Raw genomic sequence first — 25,909 nt, forward strand, 5'->3', positions numbered from 1 at the left:
AGCCTCGGAGATGGATGATTAAAATGTAATTATAGGCAGACTATTGGGTGCCGTTACTGACGGGGAGGGCAACCACTTCAGATCCTGCCCTTCATGCCAACTCAGGCTGGCTCACAGCAGAGAACTCAGCTCCCAGGGGCCAAGGTTGGAACTTGAGCTAGAGGGAAGGCAGGAAGGGCGGTGGACACAGTATGGGTTCCATGCACTTTTAACATGTCACTGTTGAGTAAATAACTGAATATACAAATCCAGGTGACGCACTTTGGCCCCAAGAACATAGACAAAGAGAGAGGATTGCAGCCCAAGACATGATATTGATGGGCCAAGAGACACATCTCCCTCTCTTCCTGCACCTGCACTAGGGAGGGGGTTCACAGTCTCTGAGCTAGACAGAGCTTTATGGATGAGCCAATTCAGCGTTTAGACATTCTGTCAACTGGCTCTCTAAAACAGTTCAGAACAATGATTTCAATTCATAATCTTACCAGCATTAAGAATGAAAAATATTCTTTGTTTTTACTTGCCCTTTTCTGAGTGCTATTTATATTATCTTTTCAAAAGTTTATTGTCAGGGCTGGAGAGATGGCTCGGTGGTTAAGAGCACGGGCTGTTCTTTTCAAGGACCGAGGCTTGATTCCCAGCACCCACCACATGGTTGTTACAACCATCTCTAACTCCACTTCCAGGGGATCTGATGCCCTCTTCTGGCCTCCATGGGCACTGCACATATGTGGTACACATACATGCAGGTAAAACACACATACACATAATTTTTTAATTTTAATAAAAATTTATTGAATAAAAACTTTTTAAAAGCTTACTGTCCTTCATGTGGCAGGTGGGACCCAGGGCCTCACACATGCCATGGAAATCTGCTAGTAAGCTACATCTCCAGATTATTTCCCTATTAAGTTTTGTGCACTGGATGGCTAGCTTATTTTCTTACTGATTTATAAGATTTCTATGCATCTTAGATATTAATCTTTAATCTACTATATAGGTTTTAAGCACTTTTTCTAGCCTGCCACTAGTAACTTCCTTTATATAGTGTCTATCATATTTGCTTAGAGTTCATCTGAGACTTCTTATGCGTGATGTGGTTTAGAAGTATAATTTACCTTACTTGGAATGCTAAGAGAAATATTTTCTAGTAGGAACATCAAAGAATGTAAGCCTCTTCTTTTATAGAGCAAATTTTTGTTTGTTTGTTTGTTTTTTCTTTGAGACAGGGTTTCTCTGTATAGCTTTGCGCCTTTCCTGGAACTCACTCTGTAGCCCAGGCTGGCCTCAAACTCACAGAGATCCGCCTGCCTCTGCCTCCTGAGTGCTGGGATTAAAGGTGTGCGCCACCCCACCCGGCATATAGAGTAAATTTTTTTTTTTTTTTTTGGTTTTTTGAGACAGGGTTTAGAGTAAATTTTTTGGAGACAAGACCACGGGACAGGTTAGGAAGAAGCATCACCACACGTCGCTGTGTATTCTCCTAGCTCAGTGACTGCACCATGCTGGGTGAACACAGAAACTGTTGGACAATAGAAGAGACCGAAGGCTCTCTGTTTTAAGCAGTGCTCATGCTCCATAGGGTCACCAGAGAGGACCCCCATCAAAGAAAGAGACACTCATGGCTAAAGTTTAAGGACGTAGGAACGCCCTAAACAAGAACAGCCCCTTAACCGCCTGCGCAAAAACCCCAAGCAAGGTGATTTTGTTTCTCCGTGTGTTTTCTACAACTGTTCACGTTTCATTACATTAGGTTCTGTAGTAGATGCTGAGAAACTTCCCGAGTACACTGTCTAACCTCTAAGCCATTCCTGACAGGGATAACGGGGAGGGGTTGGCAGGGGGTTGAGACAGTGTAGGAGAGTAACCAGAGGTAGGTTTTCCAGGGAAGTCCTGGGAGAGCTAGAAACAGTGGCAGGGATATCACTGTGTAGATGGACTTGTGTGTGTGTGCCCTTGTGCCTAGGGCTAAGGAGAACGCACCTGTACCTAAGGGAAGGTGTGGGACTGGAGGCAGATCCAACGGTGGCCACTACTTTGCTCTCAAGTGTAACAGATTCCATCATGGGTGAATAACGGGGGGCTTATAAAGGCCCCTGGGGGCTGGAGAGGTGGCTCAGCAGTTAAGAGCACTTGCTGCTTTTGCAGAAGATCTGTGTTATTTCAATTCCCAGGACCTACATCAGGCAGCTCACCGCCACCTTGAGACTCCAGATCCAAGCTCTGCATCCTCTGTCCTCTTCATGTACATGTGTGCACACACTCACACAGATACACAGACACAAGGACACATGCACACACCAACGTAACAGACACACAAAAAGATAAATCTAACAAAATTTTTTAAAAGGTCCTTGGGCACATGGGTTCTAACAAATACATGGCACCTAAAATAACCTCGCGTACCAAAACCCAGCAATAAAGAGTACAATACAGCATGCCACCTTAAGTCGCTGTGGCCCAGAGAGGGGGCGACTGAAGGAACTACCCCCACCGTCCTGCACAATTTCCTCAGTATAGTGGCCATGGAAATGGTACACAAATGCGTCGGGGAACGGTTCGTTCAGGACCGGGACAAGAGAGGCTGCACTTGTGGTGCGCACCTCTCAGCCCTGTGAGACAGTCCAGCACATGAAGGGCAGAGCCTGGAGCCTGCCCGAGAGTGCGGGAATCTCTCCTTGTTTTATGAGATCATTACCCTCTTACCCACTGAAGCTTTTACTGTGTCGTTTCTTTCTAGTTATAAAAGAAGTAACTTTTATTGCAGGAATTTTGGAAAATCAGAAAAGCTTCATGAAGCATATAAAAAAGCACTCAGGAATGGGGTGGGCGTGGGGGGGTCACTCAGGGCAAGGTATCTGTCATACAAGCACGAGGGACCCGAGTTGGGATCCCCAGAATCCAGGAGCTAGAAGCTCACAGAACTGTTAGGTGGAAGGTGAGGATGGACACCTGAGATTGCTCTCTAACCTCCATACACACGGCAGCACACGTGCGCACACGCACACGCACACTCACATTAAAAAACGAAACCATATACTTAGAATCCACTGACTTGGCATATCTGGTCAAATTCTTTCTCATTCCTTTGTTCTTTGTGGTTTTTGTTTTTGTTTTGTTTTGTTTGTGGACACGGGACAGGGATTCTCAGTGTAGCTCTGGCTGTCCTGGAACTTGCTCTGTAGACCAGGCTGGCCTCAAATTCACAGATATCCACCTGCCTCTGCCTCCTGAGTTCTGGGATTAAAGGCGTGCACCACCACCACCACCTGGCTCTTCTCATTTCTTTGTGTTCATAGACTACTTTAATAAACTGCCTTTTAAAGTCTTGCTTCTTCATAATGTTCACATATCTACTTATTCTAGGGGGTTATATTTTCTTAATTTAAATTGTAGTAAGATACACATACCTTAAAATCATCATCATTTTTAGCCAACCTTTTTTGTTGTTGTTTTGTTTTGTTTTTCAAGACAGGGTTTCACTATGTGGCCCTGGCTATCTTACTCAAACTCAATCTGCCTTGAACCAGGCTGGCCTCAAATTCAAAAATCCCCCTGCCTCTGCCTCCCGAGTGCTGGGATTAAAGGCGTGTGTCACCACCGCCTGGCATTTTAATCAGTCTTAGAACAGCGCACAATCAGTGGTGTTAAAAATGTTCACAATGTTGTGCATCTGTTGCTGCTGCCTCTACTGACTCTCATATGCTGTCCCGTGCTGAGAACATCCAGCGTGCAGATGTGCTTAGCACTCCAGTGCTGTTCTTGTCTCCCACTGAAAACGCCCCGTGTACACGGGCACTAGTATTTGCCTATTTTACCACTGAGACAGACATGAAGAGGTTAAGTTCCTTATGGTAGATCACAGGGTCAGCAAGTGTCAGGGCCAATACGAAAGGCAATTCTGTAGGGCTTTGACATCTAGGCCTTACACGGTTTGGGGCTCCATTCAGATCAAGGACCACAGAGGAATGAAAAGTATCTTAATGCACCTATTATCTCCACATAGAAAATGAATTTAAAAATACCTCGATCAAACTTTGAATTAGGAAGAGGTCTGAAATTTTTCTAACCCAATAAAATGGAAATTGCACAGGACTTGCTCACTTTATTTAATGGAATAATTCATTTTAAGAATCATAAAAAAAAAAATATTTATAGGGCTTTCATGAGCTCATCTGAAACATTCAACTCCCAGACCTATTTTCCACCATTAGGCGCCTCAACTTTAAAATGTGCTATCACAAGGTTACGCAGAAACAGCCTTTGTGGTTTGGGAACAGAAATAGTCCAACAGTGGCATCAGGGATAAGGCTCCTTCCAGGGCTCAAAGGGCCCGTGACTTCCACACTCTAGAAGGCACCAGCCGCAGAGAAGCCTGGCGCGCAGAAAGGCGGCCCTGGCTCCCACTCCCTTAGGACTCTTCTAGCTTGCCACCCATGTCACCCTGATTTCAAAAAAGGGATCTCAGTACAGAACCCAGTTCTAAGGCACACCACACAGAGCCTCACGTATTCATTTTATCCTGCTGATAGAGGCTCGCAGAAGGACCCCTCTCAAAGCCAGCTGCTGTTCTTCTCTTGGGTGATGGACCGTTGGGGTCGGCACGGGCGCACACATGAACCGAAGGGTGAGGTGGCCTTGTTTCCTTTCTTTTATCTTTACCAAGCTCAAAGCCAAAATGTGGTGAATTGAGCTGGAGGAAAAAATGGCTCCGTGGGGGAGTGCTGTCTGCACAAGCCCGAGGACCCGAGTTCAAATCCCTAGAGCCCCTACAGAGCCAAGCACAATAACAAACATCCGTAATTGCGGCGAGTGTGGGACGCTCATGGGCCAGCCGGCCTGGTATGTGTAATGGTCAACAACATAAAGACCCTGTCTCCAGCAAGGTGGGGACTGAGAACTGATACCTGAGGTTACTTACCCTCTGACCTCCAAATGTGTGCCATGGCACATGTGTACTTGCCCTTCGATATATATAGGTGTACACGTACACATACATGAACACACATCAGGTACACTAATACATTAAAAAAAAGTGGTAATTTTAATTTAAAGCAAAGACTAAGATATGAGGAAACTTTCTCTGAGGCAGAATTCCAAAGCACATTTCGTCTTTTTTATTTTTTTTTATTTTGCGGTGCTGGGTATTGAACTCAGGGCATGCTGCATGCTGGATAAGTTCTCTCTTACTGATTTACTGCTGAGCTACATCTTCAGTCACACAAATCTTAAATATCCATGCTGGTGAGGAGAGGGAAGAGTGAGGGCCCATGTTGGTTTGTTTGTTTAAGGAGGACTTTTGCCTGCCTGCAAACACAGTTGAGTACACAGTGCTTGACTAGCCTGCACACAGTCCTGGGTTCTGTTCCAGCACCACACAGACACACACAGACACACACAGACACACACAGACACACACAGACACACACACACACACACACACACACACACACACACTGGCTGGGTCCATCCCCACATGCTGGACACAGTTGGCTCCAGGTCACTTTCCTAGGGAAGAGACAGACTCCTGGCTGTCGGGGCTGCTGAAGAAGGCAGGTAGAGCAGGCAGAGCTCTGGGAAGGCTGTGACAGATTGACGCTGCCTCCTCAAGAGACGCAATACTATTTTAAGAGATAAACAAGTGTGGCTTCAGTTAAAGATAATCACAGTCAGATGTTGGCAAAAGTAGACAAACATTTCTAGGCCTGTGCTATTTAGGGTATAAAAGTGTGTGTGTGTGTGTGTGTGTGTGTGTGTGTGTACACCAGGCAACGCTAATGTTTAGAGCTTCGGTGGCACACATTTAGAGATACAAATAAAACTAATACTCCTCAGAGAGGCTGCTTCTGGAAGTGCTACCCCATCCTGGGGCTAAAGGGAAGACAATAGGGGACTGTACGAATATGACTCCACTGTAGTAATAAACACCAAAGGAACTTCGCACCAAGGCTGGAATTCAGCTGGGCAGCAAGGTAAACAGGAGAGGGAGGAGACTACAGAGGAGACGTGAAGACTCAACTCAGTCAGCCATCAGCTCTGGGGAGCGTAGTTTCAGGTCTCTAAGCCTTAGTCTTACCTGTGAAACATGTAGGTTGAACCAAAGCCCAAGTGTGAGAGATAGTGCAGTCACAGACCATCAATTGTTGTCTGTCTGTCTGTCTTTGCGGAGGAAGCGCTATCCTAACCCAGGCACCACTCCTGACCCTTCAAGACCCAGACCCTTCTTCACAAGGTCTCAGTGAACAGAGTTCCCCTCCTCCAGAGGGGCCTGTCTGTCTGTCCTTTGAACACTATACCAGAGAGATGGGCATGTTTCACTGGTTCTTAAACTAGCACTGCTTCTCATCAGACCCTAGTTGACATCCGCTGTAGAGGACATCTATCTGCTGCTTGTCTCCCCAGCAGATCTGCTCTTCACAGGAGCTCTCCAGACTTCCTGGCTGTGAGAGGTGAAACCCCCTGCCTGTTCAGTCTCTGCCCCAGCAGTGGGTCCTGCAAGAACACAGACATTTAACTCTCTGAACTAGAAGGGCCCATTCAAGGAGGAGGATGTGATACAAATGAGATAGCCCCAAGGAAACCAGGACCCCTTTCTTCCCACTGAGCATGAAGTTCTGTAAGGGAACTTCAAAAAGCATGTTGGCACACACCTTTAATCTCAAGAGACAGAGACAGGTGGATCTCCGTGAGTTTGAGGTGGGCCTGGTCTACAAAGAGAGTTCCAGACCTACGAGTGCTGCATAATGAAACCTTGTCTAAAAACAACAAAAACTAATTTAACCCTAGTACACTGACACAAAGAATCAAGTTTCTGTGTGTGTGTGTGTGTGTGTGTGTGTGTGTGTGTGTATGAGTGAGTGAGAAATGTGGTTATTAAATATAAGAAGCTCTAGTTAGTTGGCTGCTACGACAGAACAGAAATTAAACAGATGTAAATGGCAGGTCAGATATTTACCAGAGCCAAGAAGATAACTATAGTAATTAAAAGAATGCATTTCAGAGGATCTTGAACATGAATACTGAGTAATAGCACACAATGAACAAATAGGATGGTCCTTGGTAGTGGCTTGCCAAAAAAAATAAAAATAAAAAAAAAAATGCTTAAAGAATCCAACCCAGGGCTGGGGAGATGGGCTCAGCAGTGAACAACATGAGGACTGGAGCTTGGATCCCCAAACCCCACACAAATGCCACGCAGACATGGCAGCCCACCTACAATTCCAGTCCTAGAAGATAGAGATGGGTTCCTTAGAGCTGGCTAGGGAGACTACATACGGCATTAGCACGTTCTGGGTTGGATTAAGAGGTCCTGTCCTTAAAGAGTGTGGTTGAGAGCTATCCAGGAAGAGTCTAGACATCAACTCTGGGCTTCCACATGAACACGCGTACACACATGCATCCATCTATAAGTGAACATATAAACACATGCACACATAGGCCACATATACAAACACGTGAAGAGAAGAAAAATGGAAAATTAAACAGAAAAAAAAAATCCAACACATTGGCCTCCAGGATTTGAGAGGTGAACTCATCACCTTGAATCAGCCCAAGATCTACAGATCAACAATGGAGAGGCTCCTATGGCCGGATGATTAGGTCGAAGGCCCATCCCGAAGGCCTATGTCACTTGCTTGTCCCCTTGACCGCGGTGAGAAATGCTCACTGGTCTACCTCCATCCCACTTAAGAGCTCGTTTGGAATTAAGGCCGTGCAGAGACAAGAAACATCTGGCAATGAGGAGAACGTCATCGCCTTCAAGCCAGCGTTTGCTGAGTGCGTCCTACGTGTTGGGGAAGCAGAAACTATGTATTTTCACCTGAATCCACACAACCACCTACAGTCTCTAAAGACCGTGAAAGAAAGCAGCATACGGAAGTCAGGTGACCAGACAAAGTCGGCACTTAGGGAGCACTAACGCCAGGAAGAAATCCAGTTTGATCCTCCTGGATTTTAAGGACTTGAACCAAAAGAATTGTCCATGATTAGCTCTTTTACTTTTAAAAAAAAAAAAGGCTGATGAGCCCCAGAGAGCTGGCTGACCCACATTCCCTTCTCAGGCAAGTCCACTTGTGACACTAGCCAGACAACTCTCCCACAAAAGCTCTGTGGTCTTCTTTTCCCTCCTCATTTGAAATGAGGATACTTTGTAAGGACACAGGAACTCAACACGGCTCCTCCAACTTGTCTCAGGACCGCTTGCTGAGCATCTGTCAGAGATCAGAGGGAAACACTAAGGACACCATTGGAGTCATAATCTGACCCCCACGCTGGAAGCGCCACACAGACGCATGCTATGGCACAGAGTGCTAAACGTGACTATCCTTACCAATTGCATATGTGGCTAGATCATAAGGAGCCAAATCCACAAACCCCATTGGCTGCAAGGCTCTTCCGCTACACACTTCCAGGGCCTGACTTGGCAAAGCCGTTCTACAAACAGGACTTCAGACACTGGTCCTACCCTGTCTCCGCCATAGGTACCCACTGCTACAGAACAAGGTGCCAATTGAATAAAGACCCAAGCCAGCCACCCATCAATGTAGCACAATGAGCAGGTTGTATCTCGTTAACCTGGGCCCAGTTGTCTGCGGATTAGGAGACAGAGGTGAACACATAATGGCTGGCATGATGTTTGGCAAGCAGCCATGGCAGTTACAAAGCCAGTAAGTTATGTCACTGACACTTGACAATGGGAGGAATCTGCGGAGGGTGGAGAATATGAGTGACTTTCTCTAAGGGACCCAGCCAAGCTAGGATAAAGGCCAACAGTCTCTTGTGATGTTTCTCCCCACCCCGACCGACCGACCTCCTCCTCATCTTCTCCCAGTCTGGCTGGACTGTTGGGAAGGCTCACCCACCTTCCCTTCCGCCTCCCACACATATCCACACCCTGGAAACGGTCCAGCTCTGGTTTTTCTCTCACAGCTCTGGCTTGCCTGGCTGGCAGAAGGGTCAGAGATAAATTTAGATCTGACCCCCTCCCTGGGACTGAGCTGGATCACTGGCTATGAGAGGAGAGATGCAGTCACTCCAGCAGGGATGGCTGCTGACACTCTCAGCACTATTTGGTGGTTAGGCTGGGAAAGGGGCAGGATTTCCAAACCAAAAAAAAAAAATCACAAAAGAAACTGAAAATAAAAAACTAGAAAGGCTGAAACAGACTTCACAAGGGCTACTGAGGTTTCTGTCCCCAGTATAACCCAAGTGAACAAGTAAGGTTATCTCTGGCTTTTTTTTTTTTTTTAGTTTTTATCCTTTATTGTTATTATTTATGTGTATGGGTGTTTTGCCTGCATGTACGGCTGTGTACCGCATGTGTGCAGTAACCGTGGAGACCAGAAGAGGGCGCCAGACGCCCTAGAGCTGGAGTTACAGACGGTTGTGAGCTGCCATGCAGGTGCTGGGAATCCAAGTCCACTCCTCTAGGAGAGCAGTCTGTGTTCTTAAACCACTGTGCCATGTCTCTAGCCCCCTCTCGGCCTCCTAAGGCCTCTTAGGGAACAGGAACTGGGCAAGATCTCAGAACTGACTTCCAACAACGATCCACAATCGCATCTACAACTTACCGAAAGAGGAGGGTTTAGACACAGCTGGGATGTGCGTCATGCCTAGTGTGTGTGTGGAGGGTGCTGCAAGAGACAGCAGCCGTGGATGACGAGACCTCGGGACAGGAGCTCAAGACGGCCAGGAAGGGCCAAGGCTGGGAGACAGTGAATGGGACTCTGCTAGAGATATCTGCTCCGGATAGAATGGTTATCTACTGTGGGGTTCGGGTCACAGGCTGGCAGTTCCACAGGGACCGAGGTCATGAAGCAGGAAGTAAAAGCTCCACCATGGCCGGGCGGTGGTGGCGCACGCCTTTAATCCCAGCACTCGGGAGGCAGAGCCAGGCGGATCGCTGTGAGTTCGAGGCCAGCCTGGGCTACCAAGTGAGCTCCAGGAAAGGCGCAAAACTACACAGAGAAACCCTGTCTCGAAAAAACCAAAAAAAAAAAAAAAAAAAAAAAAAAAAAGCTCCACCATGACCCCGCGGCCAGAGAACAAAGATACTCAGGGGTTTGCAGAGCAGAGAATTCACGTGAGCTCTTGTTTCCCTTCTTTGCTGAGATGGGACCTCCCTGTGTTGCCCAGGCTAGCCTTGACCTCCTGGGCTTGGGTGATCGATCATCCCAGTACTGGGACTGTGGTAAGACACTGTGCCCCGTCTCTCTGAGCTACTGAAACAAACTAGCTTCAAGCAAGGTGCCCAAAGACTCCACACAGCCATCAGGTCTTCCTCTCTTTGTGCATCCTTTGTGTTTTTCCATAATACTTAGCAAGGCCTTTTGGAAAGACTTTCTCCATGTGGCCCAGAGTGCAGTGTGTACTTAGGGATCCAACGAAAGGTAGCAACAAAACGTTTGATATTCATGTCACTCTCACAGACATGGCCCCGGTTGCCCAAATAAAATCCATCTCTACCCCGTGCTAAGGGACATTCTCAGTGTCCCATTTATTTTTATTTTTCGCTTGAGAGCACCTAGAAAATGTATGCTTGTAAAAGACACCCATGGAGAGGAACCTAGTCCATGTCTCCATCCACATTGTCACTAGATGAGGGAGGAACTTTATTCTGCTTTGGTTTCTGTTTATCTCCCAGTCCTTGGAGGAATCACCCATGACCAGGAGTCAGACACACTCTGGGAGCCCCAGGCCTTCCTAGGCCTCTGTGAAGACCTCATAGTCTTCAGTTTGACTGGACCACAATGGGTGCCCAGGTCTGGCCTCAGATTAACATTGACCTTCCCTTTCATTTGGCCTGAAGGGGTCATAGGAAGCCTCTTGGAAGTCTCAAAGTCTCTGGCCTTGCTTGGCTGCACCAGCCACTCAGGCGGACTGTGATAGAATAGGGCCAGCTAAACCTAGCTCTTAGCTCATGGTTGTTGAGAACCAAGTTGTGCTTTTAGATGGACTTGTGTCCCTGAATGGTAGAGGGTCCCCAGAATCCCTGTAGACATTTGTGAACACCAGGTGTAAGCGGTTACCACGGGAAAAATTTTTGGCTAAGGCACGGTTCCAGGAACCTAGGAGGAAATTCCAGTTCACTGGGTCCCTGTTGTCCTAGATTTTTTTCCACAGAGCTTCGTTTCCCCCTTAGCCTGATCCAGTCCATCTACTCTCTCTATCTCCCCAGACAAAAAGAGCAGGTCCATTCTGTTTCTCACTACCCTCCTTTCAAAGGCCAAGTAATCTGCTGTAGTTAACACGATGTCATTTCCTCAGTTTTCATCAAAAAATAGAAAGAGGCGAAAGCGCAATGTATGGTACTCAACACAGTAATTACCTGCAAAATATTATCTCCATCTTAACATGGAATCCATGTTAGGATCTAAGCGCTTCACACATCACTTTTTTTTTTTCTTTTTTTGGTACTGTGCCTTTGAAACCTGGTATGTGCCGCAGAGGCACATCCCAGTCTGAACTAGTTTCGTTCCAAGCCCTCAGAACCCTAGGGGGAGACCAATAGACTGGACAGCACAGCTCTAGAAGGCATGTCTGCCTGCTTTCTTTGTGGTCCTCTGAATGTTCCTTTATTCACATGAAATCCCAGCCCATTAAAAGCCCTTACCTGCCTTCCATCCCTTGGGACGGCTCCCCGATGATCCCATTAGTTTCTGCTTAATTACATTAACTAGCGATCAGGATAGGAGCTCAGAATGTCAGCCTTTAGTGACCAATTCTCTCTTCCGTCTGTTTGGTGTAACTGTTTCACACTATGGATCGGCTCCCGAGCCCAGCTGCAGATTATCTGGGAGCATGGAAGCACCTTGAATTTTCTACGAGCATTGTCGACTACCGGTATCTCCAGAGTTTTGGAATGACACAGACGGTGTACACCTTAACTTTCCATGGGATTAAGGAACTGCCGAAATCATTTGAACATGACCCTTGGCCCAGTCGGCAGGGTCTTCCGGATGCGCCATAACAACCCAACCCTAGCACTTACAACAAGCCAGGCCTGAATGGTTTATATATGTTAATTCACCCAGGCTTTGAAAAAATATATATATATCCATGAGTAGATTCCATGGTCATTTCTACTTTCCAGAAAAAGAAACCAAGAAAAAGAACGTATTTATGTAATTTGTACAAGGTCACACAGAAAAGCAGTTGACCAGGCATTCATATTCACCGTGACGCCCGCACTCAGTCTCTCAGCTACTGCAATCTATCACCTTGCAATCCAGAACCGCAAAATGCAGTTCTATTTTTACACTGTCTATTAGTACATATCCCAAGAATCAAAGGTATTAGTTTGTTATACTCCGAGCCGGGGCATTTTTCTCATATAAAAGAATTAAGCTAATTCAGAAAATGTAAACAGAAGTAAACAGTGGGGAGCCGTGAAATTCCAAGTTCCAGAGGGTGCTTTTCATAATCCCAAACAAACCAGCTCGTTGTTCTTTTCAAACGCCCTGAAGCTACTGGCAATACACGAGTCTCCAAATTCAGATATCCCTGAAGTGAAGAACCCTCTTTCTAGGAATCTGTCCTTGGGAAGCAGGTATGGGCGTGTGTCATTACAATACTGTTCAGAGCAAAAATCGAGAAATTGCTTGAAATAGGGAGATTGATTAAATATGAACAGTTCATATTGATATAAGATTAAAAAGCACCTAGTGGATTTTGTTAGGTCTCAAACCCGGGACAAATGGCTAACTGAGGTGCCCATTTAACATATCAAAGCAGACCTGGGTTTCAGCACCAGGTGGAAAAAATAAATAAAAGAATAAAAGGAGCACATGACTGTGGGAAAGGTTTTGTAGATATGAGGGAGAACATAGCCAGAGGCAGAGACTTCTGGGAGAGTCTAGAGTGAACTCGGAAGGACAGCCGGCCTCTGGTTTGGAAAGCTCAGGATAAGAGGCAGGGTATGCCAGCCATACCCTGTAACAGGAAGGAACTGAGGGATGCTGGGAGAATCTGGTGGCCTTTGATGGTGTTAAATAGGCACCTCGGTTTGCTGTTGGTCTCTGGTTTGAGAGCTAACAGTATTCAAATAAAGCAGGAAGCTCCATGTCTAGTTCCTTCTATGGAGGGATCACTATGGTCCATCTCAAGCTACCAATGGTTTAGTAATTTGTTCTCAAAATCTAGGATATTTTGTAATTCCGGTGAACACACACACATACACTAGAAGTTGTTATCTTTAGGTGATGGGATTATCTTTATTTGCCTCTATTGAAAATTTTTTTCATTTATATATTTTTTTCCACACAGAAAAATAAATCAAAACTTCCTTCTCATTTACATGGATTTTTCCCCCCTATGGAACTGGAGTCACAGACAGCTGTGAGCTGCCATGTGGGTGGTGGGAATTGAACTCAAATCCTCTGGAATAGCAGCCAGTGCTCTTAACCACTAAGCCATCTCTTCAGCCCTCATTTACATAGATTTAATAACCTGTATTTCAAGAAATGTCTCAAAGAAAAGAAACACAAAACTCTTGAACTTGCTTTTTGAAATTAATCACATGACTGAGGAGAGGCGGGAGGGTCAGCCCTGCAACTCCAGCCTCCAGAGTTTATAGATCTCCTGAGGGGACAGGCCTACGTGGAGAAAATCATCCCTCTGCAGACATGGACGCTAAGGAAGGCAGGAACACTCCAGGCCAGGCACCAGTGTGTCCACACAGTCTGAGCAACTCAGAAATATCTGAGTTGTCCTGACCCAGGGCCCTCCCTTATCTACCTCCCAACTGCTACGAAACTCACAACAACAATTCTCAAGCTCCAGCCTGTTTGCGGTGGGGCTCCTTGGCCACCCAGATATCCTGGAGGGCGGGGGACATCACTTACAGATAGTATCCTTGCCCTGCATGTGAATGACTCTGGGTTCCATCACTATCACTGGGGGAGAAAAAAATCCTGCTGGGTGGTGTGACACAGGCCTTTAATCCCAGTACAGAGGCAGAGGCAGGCGGATCTCTTGAGTTCAAGGCCAGCCTGGGCTACAGATTGAGTTTCAGTTCGGCCTGGGTGACGCAGAGGAAACCCTGCCTCGAAAAAAAACAAAGCAAAAATCCTAATGTCCACATTGGAAGACGTTCACGGGGTGAAGGAAAAGCAAGTTCGAAAGCAGTCAATTTGCCCAGAAAGAGGTAAAACCATGAGCGGTGATGTTTTTTCCTAACGTTTGGTTTTGTTGTTGAACGCAGTAAGGAAAATAATCAGAAGCAACATAGTACTTACTGAGTGAGATGCCCTCACCTCCCTTACTGGACTCCAGGGCACCCAGGGTTCCTGATTCCTGGTTCCTCTCCTCTCCTGCTTCCCCACCCCCCCAGCTCAGGGCGGTGAATGACAAGGGAGGCCTCCTTAACTTCCCTAAATGAGAATTCCCCAGGGGAGAGATGGCCTTCTCACAGAACGCTCTTTCTTTCAGAAGCTGGGGGAAGGGAGAGGGAGGAGATAGGGGGGGATGGAAAGAGAAGAGAGAAAAAAAGGACAAACCAAAAAGAAGCGACTCCAGAGAGGAAACGTGGTTTCCCGCCAGGTCGGTACTAGGCCTTTGTGTCTCACGCCTGGGAGCTCTACAATCACCCGGGGACTGGGGGCTGAGACTAGAATGTCTGCCACAGCCCTGAGTGACCACACTTGGCCACTTCTGCTCCGAGAGAGAGGATTTGCAGCACTAGTTAGTGTGAGCCCAGGCTGCGCAAACTGGCAGACGTGGACTGTCCACCGCTTGGTGAAGCTTGGGTCTCCCGTGGCTAGAGAAGACAACACCCCTCTATCCATAACAATATGCAGATTCTAATGCAGGAAGTGGGGACACTGAGAATGTCCTGGGATCTGGGGATGCACCAGTTGCTCCGCGAGAGGAAACGCTTGCCAGCAGCCTCTCGACCCCAGGGAAGAGCAGACAGCTGCAAACCAAAGGGCTGCCGCTTCAGCCCAGCAACGGGAGGGGTTTCCCTTCCTTCCAACTTGAGTTTCCGAGAAGTGGTCACCAGAGGGGCAGGAAGAATGTGGAAGAACCAGCTCAGAAACTCTTGGACCGGCAAAGCCATTGGCAGCCTCTCAGCCACTTCAGGGTGTAACCAGGGCGCTCCTCCGTCCCGGAAGTATCACACAGAAAGTTGTGCAGCCGCCTCCGAACAGTGGAAAGATGAGTCCCATGAGTCACTGAATGAGACCAGGCAGGGAGCCAAGCCACCTTGTCCCTCACCTGTGAACTATATAGGTGACTGAGTCCAAACTCCAGCTGAACATCCAGAACCTCAGGGGCTGCACGAATAGCTGGGGTGGGAGTGAGTGGGGGGGGGGGGTAGTTTGTTTTTGTTTTTCAACGTAGGCTGATACAGCCAGAAGATGCAACAAAGGATGTACAGACCCACCAGCTGCACCAGGGGCACTGTCGGAGTGCTAGCTGAGGTCAAGGGGCAGGAGAAACACGGCTTTTTCTTTTTAGGGAATATGGGTTCTCAGGATCTAAACTTCTAAAAGGATGGGATGGGGTAGAGTGTTTGCCTAACATACGTGAGGCCCTGGCTTCCATCTCCAGCAAAAACAAAATAATACCCCGTGTTTCTGCACAAAAGAAGGACTACGTGGGGTCGCTTAGGGTTCTCGGTCTTTGGTTGACTCTTTTATGGGATAAAATTATTATGACACCAGCAGTATTCAAAGGTTTTAAAATTGATTTAATTATTTTTACAAGCAAATGACAAATTTCTGTTCCCCGCTTTGACAGCTCCACAACATTGAAACACAAGTGGCGATGGCCTGAGCCAAGACCATTAAATAGTTTAGGAATGCAGGTTTACACCATTACGAGGGAGGGGCCAGAGTCTGCATCTAGTGTACTGCGTCATCAATAGCGGTTCTATGCAGTTAAAAGCATGTTCTGTGCCTGGTGCTATGCTAAGGCCTGTACAGACATGATCTTAACTGATCCTCACAGCAGCCCACTGTAGTAAGCACCATCATGATTCCCATCCTCTCCCAGGTATCTAGGTCAGGGCTAATGGGTGGTCAACTCCTAAACATTTGATTTGTCAAGGGAATTAGAATACTAAGTATTACATAAAACCAGGTGCAATCGAAGATGGAACGAGAGGAATGTATTTCGTGGATTCATGTCCACCTGAAAGAATATACATTAAGAATGCATGCTGGCCGGGCGGTGGTGGCGCACGCCTTTAATCCCAGCACTCGGGAGGCAGAGGCAGGCGAATCTCTGTGAGTTCGAGGCCAGCCTGGACTACCAAGTGAGTTCCAGGAAAGGCACAAAGCTACACAGAAAAACCCTGTCTGGAAAAACCAAAAAAAAAAAAAAAAAAAAGAATGCATGCTGGGGCCAGGCGGCGGTGGCGCACGCCTTTAATCCCAGCACTCGGGAGGCAGAGCCAGGCAGATCTCTGTGAGTTCGAGGCCAGCCTGGTCTACAGAGCGAGATCCAGGACAGGCTCTAAAGCTACACAGAGAAACCCTGTCCCGAAAAACAAAACAAACAAACAAAAAAGAACGTATGCTGGTGGTTCTGGCTCTTTGGAAGGTTGAGTTAGGAAGATGAGGCAGGAGAATGGTTTGAGCCTAGGAATTTGAGGCTAACTTGGGCAACATAGTAAGTCTGTTATAAATAAATAACTAGACAAGAAAAAGGGTTATCTTTTGAATGAACTGAACCAGAGGTCAAAGCGAACAAGAAGATTATACGAATATTTACTAGGAATGATAAAGAGCTATGCTGGCATACATTGTCTTATCTTTGGATAGAAGAGTCTTTATAGTAAACCAGGCCATTCGATTCTAAAGGCCAGGCAGACTGGACCATTGCCTCCAAAAACAACAAAGCACTCCACAGTTAACATCCGGGCTTCCACTGGGGAGTGATGCCTACACTTCTCAGTGGCATCCTGGTGAAGAGATGCTATATGCCCAGAGTTGGAGTAGAGGAAGGAATCCTGGGAAGGCATTCCAGTCCTGCTACTAATAGCTGGTCGGTCTTTTTCTTCCTCTAGAAAAATATATCAAACTGCGCTTCCTTCTGGTTCTAACTTCCCTTTAGCACTTCTGTTTGAGAAGGCCCTCCCAACCCTCAGCCTTTCCCTCCTGTTTCCAGGTTTCAGCCCCTTGCCTCTCCAGGACTCTTTGGGAATGGCTAGACTGGGCCTGGAGTTTTACCTGAAGGAGAGCACAAGGCCTGCAGCTACTGAAGAGGAGCAGTGTTTTTAAGAGATGGGGCGAGCCAGAATGACCCTACTGATGGAGACACACTGCACGTGGAGAAATCATGTGGGTACTGACTAGGCAGCTTTTTCCCTGATGGCTAGACTTTATAGTACTGAAAGGCACTATGTGGGCTGTTGGGAGGATAAAGTCATGAATGCTCTTACTCAGCTGTGAACTGCAATAACGACCGCTGGTGCAAGATATGCATGGGCGCAATAGTGGCACTGACGTTATACAGGTAACCAACTGCTTGAATTTATGTCTGGTAACTGCAAATCTGGCGAAGAAGCCATGTTTGTGAATCTCCTGAGCCTTAGAGGTGAAACTACTACTATTATTTTGCCAAATTGCCACAGTATCAAACTACCCTCGGAATTCATATCTCTACCTGTAGATTAGTGCAGCTCATCAGAAAAGTTTGCGCAGTGAATGGTGGTTAATGCAAGAACTCAAACAGGTCAAAGTGCAGAGAATAAGTGATCACAGGGTGTTCAGCCACAAATAGTACATCCATATCACAGCCCCCCCCCCCCAAGGCTCAGAGACCATCACGGAAGAAGGGGGCGGAAAGATTCTAAGAGCCAGAGAACAAACAGGATGTGACAGGACCAGGGACCATGGTACCCGTGAACTCATAACAGCTGTGGTTGCCTGCACAGGCCTGTACGATATCAAACCAGCTAATATTCTAGCGTGGAGTGGGAAGAGGTTCATGAGTCCCCACCCCTAACTAAGGAACTACCAACAGTTAACGGTTACTGCAGGAAGGAGAGTCAGTTGTCTTTAAGGGTGTGGCTCTTAGTAAGTCCACCATGCTCCAGGAGATGGCCCCATACCCAGAAGTATACAAAGAACACAAATTGGAGTTAATGGGTTTTTAAATTTGTCAGAAAGTGGTTAAAAGTTCAGTGTGTAAGACAGGTTGTCAGGGTGGATTCTAGATCTACTGTTTACTCCGTGTGTCCTTCATAACCCTATTACACAGTGCATATCTCTCTGTACAGCAGGGTTGATAAAAAATATCATCTGAAAAAAAGAGATAGGGCAAAATTTCAGGGCAGAAGAGAACTATGTTAATTAAGGTTCTCAAAATGAACATCATGGACTAGAACATCAACAGCTCTGGAGTCAGGCGTGCCCACAGCACCACTGTATACACTTAGAATAATCCCCAACGCTCACCTGCTTGTCTGCTTTTAAATTACTTAGAAAGAAAATAAATAAACAGATACGGCGACTGCATTTTAAACTTTCTATCCCAAAGTAGGATTTCCAGTCCCGCACTCACTACTGCTATCCAGATCATAGCTGATGTCCCCACTACTTCTCACTAGTTAAGAGAGGCGTGGAAGTCAGGTACAGTTGGGGACAGTATGTGTATGTGGTATCTCTTCCCAGAGTAGGGTGTATCCATGGGGGTGGGGGAACCAAGAGGTATATTGGGGGAAAAAAATCATTGCCAAATGGTGAACTGAGTTTTCATGGTTAAGGTACGTGGATTTCGTCCCTTGTGTAGTGAGTTGAAGTGTCCTATGGAGCCTCTTCCAGGTGATCAACACCTTTTTAAGGGAACTTGGTGTCATGGTTTCACACATTAAATGCAGTTTATCAAGTGAGCTGTATCACAAGTCATAAGGCTCCTGGTTAGGGAGTCAGGGAAAAGATAGGAAAAAAAAAAATTGAGACAAATATAGTGGAGGGTGACTTTGGATACCCTGTGACTCTCCAGAAACTGGTCCATACCTTCTGATGTTAGAGCCAAGTGGAAACTAACTACTCCTGTTCTGAAAGGACCGTGAGTGGGCAATCCCAGTACCTCATGAGTGAATTGATTCACCTCAACTAAATTGTGGATTCCCACCCTCCCCTCGAGATGCTCAGCCTGCTGAAGTGTCTCAGTGGAAAGACAGGACAGCATCGGGCATCAAATACGAAGACATGAGTACGGCCATACACCAGTGTGGCTCGCCAGAGGGGTTCTCGAACACACATCCAAAGTTAACTACAAGTTGACTGGAAAACCGAGAGCCCTAAAATTGGCATCCTTCTAGGAAGATCTGGGCTCCATGGTCTAATTCACAAAATTCTGTGAGACATACAGCTTCAGGTGACTTGAAATCTCCTCTGTCAGTCTGAAAAAAGTTTAAACAGTTTTGTTTTTTTTTTTAAGTTAAATTTATATATCTATTTATTTAGTGTGGTGGTGAGTGAGTGCACAACACTGCTTGCATGGAGGTCAGAGAACCATTTGGTCCTCTCCTTCCCCTATGTAGGTTCCAGGGATCAAACTCAGGTTACCAGGCTTGGCAGCAAGCTCCTTTACCCACTGAGCCATCTTGCTGGCCCAGCAGGTTTTTGTTGTTGTTGTTTTGTTTGTTTGTTTTTGTTTTTGCTTTGCTTTATCTTTCTGTTTTGTTTGTTTGCTTGCTTGCTTTTTTTTTTTTTTTTTTTTTTTTGAGACAGGGTCTTTCTGTGTAGTCCTGGCTGTCCTGGAACTCCCTCTGTAGATCAAGGCTGGCCACAAACTCAGAGATCTGCCTGCCTCTGCCTCCTGAGTGCTGGGATTAAAGACTTGTTCTTAAACTTTCAGCTAACTAAAAAGTCTCTTAAACTGACCCACTTCTTCAGGCTTAAAGGGCAGTTTGGCTAGCCACAGCAGCGCCCAGTTCCCCCACAGAATGTGACACCAGTGATTTACGGCCCTTCAGACACATGCACACTGGTATTTATTTCTCTTTCTTTTTTAGGTCATTATTTCACTTTCAAAAAAGCAGCTGTACACACACATCACTCTCCTTTTTCCTCCTCACCCTATCGCCTCTATTTCCTTATAAGAAAAGGGTGGGTCTTTTATTATTTTCCCTTAACACCGGATTTCAAGGTAGGGAAGAAAAAAACATTGTTCTTCTAATTTTTGTAGCAGTCCTATACTCAACAGAACCAAAATATAAACAAACAAGCAAAACAAAAGCTTGTCTTTTCCAAATCAAAAGACAAGCTCAACTAAGTGAGTACATACTTTCAGTCAAATGAAATTTATAGGCCACAGACAGGCATTTACTGAACCCCTGGCTTTTTTCCTAGTGACAGCAGCTAAAATCACATAGCTTCACCTAGAGAAATTTGGTATGGCCTTTTAAGCGTCAGGCAAAAAATAACTAGAACCTTGCACGTCTTCATTCCTTTTACTTTGTGCACGGTAGGTTTTGAGTCCTCTACATTCTCAATGACTGGTAACCAGTTTGCAAATGTCCGCTGACCTAGGAACCACAGCTGTGGGCTCTTCATAGCAAGAGAGCAAATTCTCTCAGCAGTGCGAAAAGAGACAAAATGACGAGCTGCCTTTATTTAAAGGGGGAAGTAGGCAGACTGCCTTCCAATGGTAGTAGGTCTGTAAGACCTGAGAAACTGGTTTCACTGAGTAGGCAGACAATTCCTGCTGGTGAACACCCTCTGGTGGAACCTCTCTCCCCGTGTCCTTCCCTTCTGCAGTGGGACATCCTCCCACAAAGTTCTGGGCTCCAGGCAATTCGATTCAGACAGCTTCAATACAGACCTTATCTTCTCTGTCTGTCACTGAATTGATGCCCTGGGGCTGAGTGGAAACTCCCATCTCTCTTTTCTAAGGGAGTGTGGGGATGTGCAAACACCTCAGATGCTATCTCACTCTGCCCAGCCCCCGAGACAGATCTCAGCTCCGTTTCCATCCTCACACCTTTCAAATCTAGGAAAAGAGAAAGGAGCGAGCGGAAGCCTGAAGAAGTGGGAGGTCAGCTTTGTTAGCGGCTTTCATTGCCTCTCACCAACTTCAGGCCACGGTCTGCCACAGCTCCAGCTACACCCCCTTTCCCACGCCCCCTCTCTCCTGGCCACAGAGGCGGCAGCCACCAAATTCTGAATTCCCAGGCTGGCGCCAGATCCCACCACTGCTCTGCTCAGCCAAGGAAAGCGGGGGCAATTCACAAAATTGTACTGCCCCACATGGACCCAAGGAGGCCAGCTGCAAGGGACATAACCACCATTACACAGCCCACATTCCTCTTGGACCGGAAAACGGACTCCCAAGAAATCTTGCCTGGAAACCCTTCATCCTAAGGCAGGCAGCACACAGCCTTCAGAGCAAACCTATCCACTCAGATCCCACTAGCTCCTTCCGGCTTCCTCTCCTCCCTCCCTTCAGTTCCCAGCCTGGGTTTCCAGTCTCTGAACAGTCCCTGCCCACTGAGACCCTCCTCCCCCTGAAAGCCCGCTTTTGAAGCAGGACACAGCTCAGTTTCAGGCTGTTCAAATTAATGAAGACACAGATTACGAGCCTTAATGACACGGGAGAAGGTCCTTGAGATTTTATCAGTCTCTGTAGCCACACATCTGTTTAGGACTGGGAATTTGTCACGCTTATAAGGGTCACTTGGCTAGCTCCATGGGAAGGTGGTATGGGTACTGCTTAGCTTATGGGTCTTAGACTGAGGCTCTGTAAATAGGGGCGGAGGCCGAAACCCAATTGGTGAAAAAAAAATTTAGGGCAAAGACCAAATAAGAGGTATGGTCTTTTGTCTCGAATCTTACACAAACATTCTTTCTTCCCCGCTCTCCCGGCTGAAGTGGTAAAGTGAGAGGACCAGCTTAGGGTCTCCCCCTGTGTCCCCCTCTTTTTTTTTTTTCAGGAGACGCCCATAACCCTCCCTCTGAGATCCTTCTCACCCTATTTTTGCAAGGGGCTTTGGGGAAACTGGTTGCTTCCTGCCAGTCTCTTCAATGACATTAAAATTAGCAGAATAATTAAATACAGTCCTAATTGGGTCCAAAAAGAGTTCTTGGTTAATTAATGAGCCAACGTCTGGCCCAAGGCCGTAAATCCACGTTGTTCTGTGGATTTGTGTCCAAGCAGAGAAAAGTGATCTCCCGTCCCCTAAGAAAATTGTCGCTTGGAAAAAACAGCGTCAAACACATTCCTCCAGTCGAGAGTCAGTCTATCTCGAAGCTGAGACCCATATGTAAATGAGCACTGAATTGTGCCTCCTCCAAGTCCCTCTTCTCGCTCCATACCCAAATCCCCCGCGTCCAAAGTCGCTGGGAAGTAACCGCGTCCCCAAACTGCAATTCGGCATCCCCAGGGCGCGCTCGTTCTGCTGCCTGGGAAACTGAGCCCAAGGCAGTTCACAGCAGACCCTCCCGGACCCTGAGCCCTCCCTCACTCCATTCCCTTCTCAGTCCCGCCAGCCTGGTTAAAATGCCACTCACCTCTACAAGGGAAGCAACAGCAGCACTTAGCAAAGAGCCAGCCCAAAGAGGGACCTCGGGTGTAAGCCTGATCGCCGCCCTTCATGCTGCAGCGCGCCCCCAGCGCTCCGGCATGGCACGGGCGCCGGCCGGGATGAGAGCGCGGCGGCGGGAGGAAACTTCTGCGCCACCCGCCAGCCAGGTCCCGTTCCCGCCCGTCCTCCTCCCGCACCCGGCGGTGCTGGGACTTACAGGGAGTTGGGCCACCTTAGGCAGGAGGGAGGGGCCTGGAAGCAAGGGAGGGACTAAGGGGGGGCGGAGTTCCAAGGTCCAGCTGTTTGTTGGGGACCCGGCCAACAGCGTCTCTGAGTCTTACGAAACACACAAACACACGTGTGTGACCGTGGGCATCCCGCAAGTACTGAGTAGCTCGGTCACCTAGCGCCCCTGCCGCAAAACAAATACTTAACGTGAGATTTCCAAAGGCTACCATAGTCAGTTTTAGCTTATAACACAGAGCTAGAAGAGGTCCAGATTGGGAGAGGGGCACATCAGAAGACTCAAAGCAATACTTTTCCCTACCTGGTTCCCCTCAGCTTCTCTCTATTAAAACTTCCCCAGCCTCTCTGTCCTTTCTTTTAGTGCTTACCACTAATAATGGCAACGATCCCTCATCAGCTTCCTTATCAGCTTCCCCATCAAAATGATGTGCAAAAGCTTTCTGGGCTTGGCATGATAAAACCTGAAGTTCAAAGCTCACCTTTGCTACTGACTAATTCTGACCCTAGGCCAGACAATTCACTTTTTTTTTTTATCTTTAGTTCTCTTATTAAAATGAAAACAAAACAAAAACAGATGGGTGTGGTGGCACATGACTGGGGAGGCTGAGGCTCGGGATCAAGAGTTACAGAAGAGCCTGCATAGCCGGGCGGTGGCGGCGCACGCCTTTAATCCCAGCACTCAGGAGGCAGAGCCAGGCGGATCTCTGTGAGTTCGAGGCCAGCCTGGTCTACAGAGTGAGTTCCAGGAAAGGCGCAAAGCTACACAGAGAAACCCTGTCTCGGGGGCTGGAGAGATGGCTCAGAGGTTAAGAGGACTGACTGCTCTTCCAGAGGTCCTGAGTTCAATTCCCAGCAACCACATGGTGGCTCACGATCATCTGTAATGAGATCTGGCATCCTCTTCTGTGTACATAATAAATAAACAAACAAACAAATAAATAAATCTTAAAAAAAAAGAAACCCTGCCTCAAAAAACCAAAAAAAAAAAAAAAAAAAAAGAAAAAGAAAAAAGGGAGCCTGCATAGCAAGACCCAGTCTAGAATTAAGACAAACAAACAAAAAGCCACTCACAGAGCCAATGTAGAACTGTCCCAGGAATGCCTGCCTTAAAAAAATCCAAGCACCTCAGCTACCTACCACAGAAGGCTTCCATCCACTATCTCTTCTTGCTACAATCCATGCATTTATCGCTCTTTCCCCTTCACTCCTGTACTTTTCTTCTTCATGCCTTTTTCATGGTTCAAGGCCAAGCTTAGTGTCTACCAGCACCATCGAGCTGACCTGAACAGCATCAATTAGACCTTTCCACCAATCACTGAACAAATCCCTCACAGGCTATCTCTCCCACTAGTTTGTGGCTAGCTTTCGGAGAAATGGCTTGTAGGAAGGATGAAACTCTCATAAAGCAAGTCCATTCATGAGAAAAGATGGGCTCTGGATTGCAGCTGTAGCTCAGTACGAGAGGGCTGGTCTAGCAAGTTTAAGGGTCTGGGTTTAATGCAGGAGCTGGGGCGTGGTGGCCCACACCTTTAATCCTAGCGCTCTCTCAGAACCCCTTTAATCCCAGCACTCAGGAGGCAGAGGCAGGTGGATCTCTTTGTTCAAGGCGTTTTCATTAACTCAGCAAATATTTATGAGTGCTGACCTTGTTCTAGGCCACTGTTCCTAGCCACTGGGTCTGCCTGAGTGAACAAACCAATTCGTGACTTCAGAAAGTGTACACTAGGATACACACTCACCAAGAATACAACTTGCTCAGGCACTGTGGTAGTTTGAATGTAACTGGCCCCCATCATCTCATAGGGAGTGGCACTATTAGGAGGTGTGGCTTTGTTGGAGTGGATATGGCCTTGTTGGAGGAAGTGTGTCACTGTGGGGGTGGGCTTTGAGGTCTCCTATACTCAAGCAACGCTCAGTGTGGACTCAGTTCACTTCCTGTTGTCTACAGATCAAGATGTAGGACTCTCAGCTCCTTCTCCAGCACTGTGTCTACCTGCACATCATCATGTCCCACCATGATGATAATGGACTAAATCTCTGTATGTAAGCCACTTAATTAAAGGTTTTCCTTTATAAGAGTTGCCATGGTCACAGTGTCTCTTCACAGCAATAGAAACCCTAACTAAGGCCGATACCTAACCTATTTTAGGGATTTAAGAAAATAGGGGCCCAAGTTGAGGCAGTAGCTTAAAAAGTAGTTCAGCAACCTAGTACTCCACTTGGTTTGGAACGTGTACACAACTCTTTTCCAATAATGCACTTGACAACTCAGGACTCTTACCTGCATGTACTATGCATACACACACCCCTCTCAAACAACACACTTAGCAACTTGGGACCCCTCAACTTTATTGAGCTAACTGCATATCCTACTCCAAATAATGTAATGAATCCCTCTTCCCCATAACAAGCATCGAATTTAGACAGATTCCACTCAATCTTACTCCAGCTGGGTTATGTCCAAATATGAGTAGGAACACTGCTAGTTTGGGGTATATGCACTGTAAGGCAAACTGTCTTCTCAGTGAACTTTTAGGGAGACCTCCTTATTTATTATCTCAGGCCTCTGAATAATTGGGCATACATATAACTAAATTCAGATGCATTGTGGGAAGGGACATGTGCAATAAAAAAAAGGGTTATATAATCCTGTCTGCTGGTCAAAATAGAGAACCATGTAAAACATGCCCCTTCCTTTAGCCTATCAAAAGAAGTCTCAGGCAGTAACCTGGGGTCCTTGAGTGCCCTCTACCCTCACTCATGTAGCCTGTCATCACTCTTGACAGCACAGTTCTCTCTGGTCTGTACTACTACTTGACTTTTGTACAAAGTTCCCTTGGTACTTTGCAAATCTGTGTGAGCCTTTGTTTCAATGACTTGAATAGGAGCCTGAGAATCTGGAGACCCCTGGTCTAGACCCTGACAACCAATAATAATAAGACCATCTAGCCGGCCTCTAGATGTGATTGGTTTTCAAGATAACTTAGAAGGGATGGGTGAGGGACAGTAGCTTTCAGCCTAGCTGCCAATTTGAACCACCAGAGAGCTTTACAAATCGTGGGTATTTTTGGCGGCTCCCCAGGAAGTTCCTAGAATTGAAGATTGAGGACCATTAATGGCCAAGTTTCTCCTGTCCAGATTCACTGGCTGAGTGCATCTGGGCATCAGCAGGTGTAACCGGTCCCCAGC

General features: G+C 46.9%; 1 protein-coding gene across 35 annotated transcripts in view; it reads right to left on the bottom strand.

Moving 5' to 3' along the window:
- The window catches only part of Kalrn (kalirin RhoGEF kinase), a 605,995-nt gene that overhangs the window by 95,862 nt on the left and 484,224 nt on the right, over positions 1-25,909 (bottom strand). For 4 of the 35 annotated variants that reach the window (XM_042259236.2, XM_042259235.2, XM_042259234.2 and 1 more), the window contains exon 1: positions 22,461-22,694. The exons of 28 other annotated variants lie outside the window; for them this stretch is intronic. In XM_042259236.2, the coding sequence (XP_042115170.1) occupies positions 22,461-22,545 (85 nt within the window). In that variant the 5' untranslated portion in view covers positions 22,546-22,694. Of the gene's footprint in view, positions 1-22,460; positions 22,703-25,909 lie in introns of those variants that run through there. 3 more of the 35 variants (XM_042259229.2, XM_006974546.4, XM_042259232.2) reach the window with 2 other exon arrangements.

Source organism: Peromyscus maniculatus, chromosome 12 (assembly GCF_049852395.1).
Source record: "Peromyscus maniculatus bairdii isolate BWxNUB_F1_BW_parent chromosome 12, HU_Pman_BW_mat_3.1, whole genome shotgun sequence".
Classification (NCBI taxonomy): domain Eukaryota; kingdom Metazoa; phylum Chordata; class Mammalia; order Rodentia; family Cricetidae; genus Peromyscus; species Peromyscus maniculatus.